Genomic DNA, 7,114 nt, shown 5'->3' on the forward strand with positions numbered 1-7,114 from the left:
TCGGCAAAAGAGGCCGATAGAATAAGTACTAGGCTTACAAAGAATAAGTCCTGGGGTCGATTTGCTCGACTAAAGGCGGTGCTCCAGCATGGCCGCAGTCAAATGACTGAAACAAGTAAAAGAGTAAAGAGTAAAGAATTATGAGTGGTTTTTTGGAATTTTTCTCAAAGCAGGTCATCGACCATAGATAAAGACAAATAAATAGTAAAACAAACAAATCATAATCTGCAAAAAAAAAAAAAAAAAAAAAAAAAAAAAATAAGAAAGAATTATTTGGTCGTCTGAGCCATGAAGATATTAAAATTGTTAAGTGATTCGGATGATAACAACAGGGAAACTTGGACGAAAAACACAGAATTGAATATTTGGTGTTTGTTTTTATGTCAATATATTCTAGTGATCTGTTGTTGATTCATGTTGTTTAACCGTGGGCCAACTCTTCATGGAGGTAAGGTGTGATGTGAGGAACGTTTGGCTGTTGTTTCAAGTAGATAAAAGTGAATCTTAACCGTTCTTTCTCTTCTTTTTCTCGCAGTAAGGAGGAACAAATGGCAACAGCAGAGTTACCTCAGAATATTAAAACAATAACTTGATAAAAGCCAAGAAAAAAACAAAAGATAATAATAATAATAATGATTTCATATTTTGGCACAAAGCCAGCAAATTTCGGAGGAGAGCATAAGTCAACCCCAGTATTCAACTGCTACTTATTTTATCGATCACAGAAAGATGAAAGGCTAAGTCCACCTCGGCAGAATTTGAACTCTGAATGTAAAGATGGTTGAAATTCCAAAAAGGAATTTTTGCCCGGCATGCTAACAATTTTGCCAGCTCACCGACTTAATAATAATAATAATAATCCTTTCTACTCTATGCACAAGGCCTGAAATTTTGGGGTATGGAGCTAGTCAATAGCACTGACCCCTGTGCTCAACTGGTACTTATTTCGTCTACCCTGAAAGAATAGAAGGCAAAGTCTACCTTAGCAGCGTTTGAATTCAGAACAAAAAGCCAGGAAAAATGCCGCCAAGCTTAATAACAATTCCACCAGCTCACCCCAAAAAAGGCAAAACAATAACACATGTGCAGAGAAGGGTTAACTGGGGCAATTGAATTAACCCTGTGCTTAATGGTAACTTGAATTTATCAAGCTAAGAAGGATGAAAGACAAATCTGACTTTGGTAGGATTTGAACTCAGAACAAAAACTGTTGTAAATAAAGCACTATTGCAAGGCCTTTTGTCTGACCCTTTCTGTCAATCCACTGCTCTTTTTTGATAACATCGGAGACCCCCTTCGGTCATGACTGGCCCTAACAAACCCAAATATTCTGCCTGTTTCCTGTTCAAACTGGCAAGATCTGGCTTCTCATACCTAACCTACAATGCCATTCTAAAAGTAAATAATCTATCGGTGAAATCTTGAAGCTACAAGATAATGCAAGATTAGTTCAAAACAATCCTTTCTACGAAAAAGGCACAAGGCCTGAAATTTTGGGGGAGGGGACGAATCAATTACATCAACCCCAATGATTTACTGGTACTTAATTTATCGACCCTGAAAGGATGAAAGGCAAAACTGACCCAAGGGGAATTTGAACTCAGAACATAAAGATGGACAAACTGCCGCTAAGCATTTTACTCAGCATGCTAATAATCTTGCCAGCTCGCTGCCTTAAATTAATACAGAATAAGCCTTTCTAATATTGGCACAAGGCCTGAAATTTTGGGGGAGGGGACTAGTCGATTACTTAAATCCCCAGTGTTTCACTGGTACTTAATTTATCAACCCCGAAAGGAGGAAAGGTAAAGTTAACCCCGGTGGAGTTTGAACTCAGAACATGATGATGACGGACAAAATGCCGCCAAACAATTTCACCTGGCATGTTAACAATTCTGCTAGTTTGCTACCTTCGATTAATTAAAAAATAATACAAGTATGACATTTGATTAAGTAATCTGAATATTAAAGGGCTAAAGCAGTGTTCTGTCACCTGTGCTTGATTACTTATGTTGTTCAGGTGTAAATCTAGATTAGAAATAATATCTTTTATCTCTTATCTTTTGCTTGTTTCAGTCATTTTGATTGCAGCCATGTTGGGGGGTTCTGCCTTGAAGAATTTTTAGTTAAATGAATTAACCCCAGATTTTTTTTTTGAGGTTGGTGTTAATTCTAATAGGAGGGAACAATAAACAAAAAAATAAACAAAAAAAAAAAAGAAGCAAAAACAAAAACGAAGTAAACTGCTCCTGGCAATAATCAGTATTGATGATTTAATTAATCAATAAATTATATGCAGAAATACCTAAGTAATTTTAATTAACAAAACTCCAAACTTTCAGATTGAAAGAATTCAATACTTGTTAACAGATCATAAATTATTTAGAGAAAATAAACAAATTGAAGGGGAAAATATATATATATATATATAAAAATAACTATTGCAAAGCAACCACAAATTAAAGTAAGTTTTACTTATAATTAATTTGGCTAAAGAAAAAGAAAAACAAAAAAATTTATAAGAAAAAAACTTATGCAATAAAAAATTTGTGAAAGACAGTCTTGCAAACTGGCCATTAATTTTATAAAATTACTTGTGGAATAATAAAGAATTTGGCATTTAATCCTAAAAGAATACACAGAACAATGTTCCGCAAAGAGGATCATTACCTAGAAAGAATTGGTTTTGTTTTTTGGTTGGAGGGGTGGGGGTGGGGAGAAGGATTGGGAGGTTATGTATATAGCGTTTGACTAATGCTACATTTTAAATGGCCCCGGAGGGACGTGAGGCAAAGTTTGCCTCGATAGGATCTGAACTCGGGAAATGACGGGTAAGAACTAATACCACAAGGTATCAAGGTATATTTCCTGCACCCAGCCCCCACCCACCAGTGCTCTAATGATTTTACCAATCTACTGCCATGATGATGATGATGATGATGATGATGATGACAATGCTGATAATAATAATAATAATAATAATAATAATAAGTATCCTTTCAAGTAAAGACACAAGGCCTGAAATTTTAGGGGATGGGGTGGGGGTCTAGTCAATTATATCGACCCCCAGTGTTTTACTGGTATTTATTTCGTCGACGCCGAAAGGATGAAAGGCAAAGTCCCTCTCGGCAGCACTTGAACACAGAACATAAAGACATTTCGCATGATGTACTGATGGTTCTGGCAGCTTGGCACTTTAATAATGACTCTTTCTACTAAAGGCACATCGACCCCAATATGCAACTGGTACTTAATTTATTGACCCTGAAAGGATGAAAGGCAAAGTTGACCTCGGTGGAATTTGAACTCGGAACATAAAGACATTTCACCTTGGTGTACTTCAATAATAATGACCCTTTCTACTAAAGGATGAAAAGCAAAGTCGGACATAAGGATGGACGAAATGCCACTAAGCATTTTTCCCAATATGCTAACGATTCTGCCAGCTCAACGCCTTAAGGACAGAAATTTGAAGGGGAGAGGCAAGTCAGTTACAGTAACCTCAGTACTTGGCTGGTATTTTTTTCTATGAAGTTTGAGAGGATGAAAGGCAAAAGCTGACCCCAGCAGAATTAGAATTCGGAATAGACGCCACAAGACATTTCTTCAGACACTAGCGATTCTGCTAGGAGTTCATTGCTTTTTGAATAAAGGTTTCAAAATTTTAGCACAAGGCCAGGAATTCTAGGTGGGGCGGGGGTGGGGTGAGCAAGTTGATTTGATTACATCAACTCCATTGTTCAACTGGTACTTATTTTATCGACCCTGATAGGGGATGAAAGGCAAAGTTGACCTCGACAGAATTTGAACTCAGAACATAAAGACAGACAAAATGCCGCTAAGCATTGATTCAACCAGCTTTCTGCCTTATTCACTGCCTTAATAATAATAAAAACAATAATGATGATGATGATGATCATAATAATAATAAAGGCAAATAGACCAGATATAGTTGTCAAAGATCATGAAGAAAAAAAATGCTTTCTAATTGATGTATCAATACCAGCAGATGACGACGTCTCTCTAAAAGAAATGGAAAAACTTTCAAAATACAAAGACCTGGAAATAGAGGTAACTCGAATGTGGAATCTAAAAACAGAAACAATTCCTATTATAGTAGGTGCCTTAGGTATAATAAAAAAATATTCAGACAAATACATAACAAAAACACCAGGACTAAAAAATATAGAAAATTGCACTACTGGGCACAGCACACATCCTACGCAAAACACTTTCAATACAGTAACCATAAGAGCACCACAGCAAACCACAGCACATACCCAAGGCGCACAGAGCTGCGCTTGGTAGTGAAGTGAAAGCACGTTATAAAAATAAAACTACTGAACAATAATAATAATCCTTTCTACTACAGGTACAAGGCCCAAAATTTTGTAGGGAGGGAAATCTACATTGACCACTGTGCAAAACTGGTACATATTTCATTGACCTGCGAAAGGATGAAGGGCCAAAGTTAACTTCTGCAGAATTTGAACTCAGAACGTAAGGATGGACGAAATGCTCTAAAGCATTTCGTCCGGCATACTAACAATTCTGCCAGCTCTCTGCCTTAATAATCCTTTCTACTAAAGGCACAAGGTCTGAAATTGGGGGATGGGGTGAGAGACTAGTCGTTTACATCGACCCTCAGTGTTTCACTGGTACTTAATTCATCAAGCCGGAAAGGATGAAAGACAAAAGTCGACCTCAGCAGAATTTGAACTCAGAACATAAAGAAGGACGAAATAGTGCTAAAACATTTCGCCCGGCGTGCTAACGAGTCTGCCAGCTCACTGTCTTAATAATAATAATAATAATAATAACCCTTTTTACTAAAGGCACAAGGCCTGAAATTTTGAGAGAAGAGGATAGTCAATTACATCGATCCCAGGACTCAACTGGTACTTAATTTACTGGCACACCTCTTAACATTTCACCTGGCATGCTAATGATTCTACCAGCAAACCTCATAATAATAATAATAATAATGATAATAATAATAATAATGATGATGATGATGATGATGGTTAATAAAAAAATGTCCTGTAAATCTTAAAAAAAAAATTCCCGGAAAACAGGGGAACATGTAGGTCCCTTACTGAAGACCATCGTCTAATTTTTACTTATGTTGCCAAAAGGGGGAGGGATTAGTGGTATAGGAACAACCCACCCCATTCTAACCTATCCCTTCTTCTTCTTCTTCTTCAGGTAGGCAGCTTCTGAAGGGTCAGTAAATTGAAATTATGAAGACTGATTTGATATGAACCAGTATAACACGTTTCAATATTGTAGGTTTGTCTCCCTCTGTCTGTCTGTCTGTCTCTCTCTCTCTCTCTCTCACATACACAGACAAGTCTACCTCACTAGCACATGCATTCTTTCTCTCTCTCTCTTTCTTTCTCACTCTGTGGTATTTTATAATATATTTTTATATTGTTTATTTTTAATTTTACTGTTAATATCATTAATAATTACAAATTTTGATGAAATTCAATTTCTGACCGAGATCACATATGGTGATGTGGCATTTTCAAAAAAAAAAAAAAAAGATAAATAAATAAATAAAATAAAAATAAAGCAAAAAATAAACAAACAAAAAAGATTTTTTTTTTAAATTTAGAAAAAAACAAAAACAAAAGACTTTCAGAGCAATTATAAGGAAACTGCTGACAAACTTCCAAGAACTGCCCCAGGTCACAGAGAAATAGTTCTGAAATGATGCACAGAAAGAAGTAGTGCCCTAATGTGCATGTGAGAGTGTGTGTATGTGTGTGTGTGTGATACTACAGCAATGCGTTGCAGAGAGTGTGGTGTTTAACAAGGGTAAGTGGGGTTTGTGATGGTTCCATGTTGTTGACCAAGCAAACCTATGATCGAAGACAATCCAGCCATGATTGTCCTGGCTTTCTTACGACAACATCAACCAATGAGTCCTTCCTTGCTTTAAGTAGTAAAGCATAAAACAAAAGAGAGAGAGAGAGAAAGAAAGAGAGATTTTAGCTGTAATTTTTAGCAGGTTGAGCAGCCATGTAAACGCAACGATAGCTTTGTAGGTGGAAACAAAAGACTATGATGGACTGAATACAGGATAACCAAAATAAGGATATGAAAGAGAGAACTTCTAAATAAAGGATGGAGTGGTATTTTAGTGTAGTTGTGATGGAACAGTGGCATGTTGAGAAGTGTTTTCAGAATGACGTGAAGTGAGTGTGTCTCTAACGAGAGTAAATTCTATTTTCAGTGACGTATCCGTGTATTACAGACAGGAGTACTTTTATTAAGTTCGTAACACTGACAGGAGTACTTTCAGAATGAATGTATGGTATATGACATTTGAGAGGAGTATTTCCATATTCAGCATCTTGTCTCTGTTTCATGGAAAGGAGTGCTTTCAGAATGAATGACTGGTGTATGACATAGACAGGAGTACTTCCATATTCAGCATCTTGTCCCTGTGTCACGGACAGGAGTACTTTCAGAATGAACGTATGGTATACGACACTGAGAAGAGTATTTCCATATTTTGTTTCTTGTCCCTGTGTCACGGACAAGAGTACTTTTAAAATGAATGACTGGTGTATGACATAGGCAAGAGTACTTTTGTAAAGAACGACTGATGTACGTTGCTAACAGCAGCACTTTCATTTTCAGTGTCCAGTCATTGCACCACCGACAAGAGGAATACTGTCATTACGGATATCTGAGTCCATATGTTGCCGACAACCTCCCCCACTCATCCAAAGTTCTCCTTCTCCTAGCCTCCACTGCAGCCTACCCGACTATAATGAAGTAGGAAGGCGGTTAGGTAGCCATAGTTCTGTATTAGTTTGATCCATGGAAAGAAATAAGGATTACAGGGTTGCATTAGTGAGAATTAAGAGGACTACTGATGGCATTTTGGTTACCCTTACAAGGGGTAACAATGACCGGTGTGTTTGTGTGTGTGTGTGTGTGTGTGTGTGTGAGTATCTGCATTATAAATGTATTGATTTACGGGTAATTGGTTAATGTCGATTAATGAATAATTTCACGTATTGTAGGTGAGGAGAATAAAGGAAGGAGGTCAAACGTATATTTTGACCAAGATATTGGTCGTGCATGTGATGGTAACGTTATT

General features: G+C 36.9%; 1 protein-coding gene across 1 annotated transcript in view; it reads right to left on the bottom strand.

Moving 5' to 3' along the window:
• Positions 1-2,481: 2,481 nt before the first annotated feature.
• Positions 2,482-7,114, bottom strand: part of LOC106875080 (3'-5' RNA helicase YTHDC2) — a 43,603-nt gene continuing 38,970 nt past the window's right edge. The window contains exons 29-30 of the mRNA XM_052973419.1: positions 6,294-6,533; positions 2,482-2,490 (exon numbers count right to left, since the gene is read on the bottom strand). Coding sequence (XP_052829379.1) covers positions 2,482-2,490; positions 6,294-6,533 — 249 coding nt within the window. The remainder of the gene's footprint in view (positions 2,491-6,293; positions 6,534-7,114) is intronic.

The sequence above is a fragment of the Octopus bimaculoides genome, chromosome 15 (assembly GCF_001194135.2).
Source record: "Octopus bimaculoides isolate UCB-OBI-ISO-001 chromosome 15, ASM119413v2, whole genome shotgun sequence".
Taxonomy (NCBI): domain Eukaryota; kingdom Metazoa; phylum Mollusca; class Cephalopoda; order Octopoda; family Octopodidae; genus Octopus; species Octopus bimaculoides.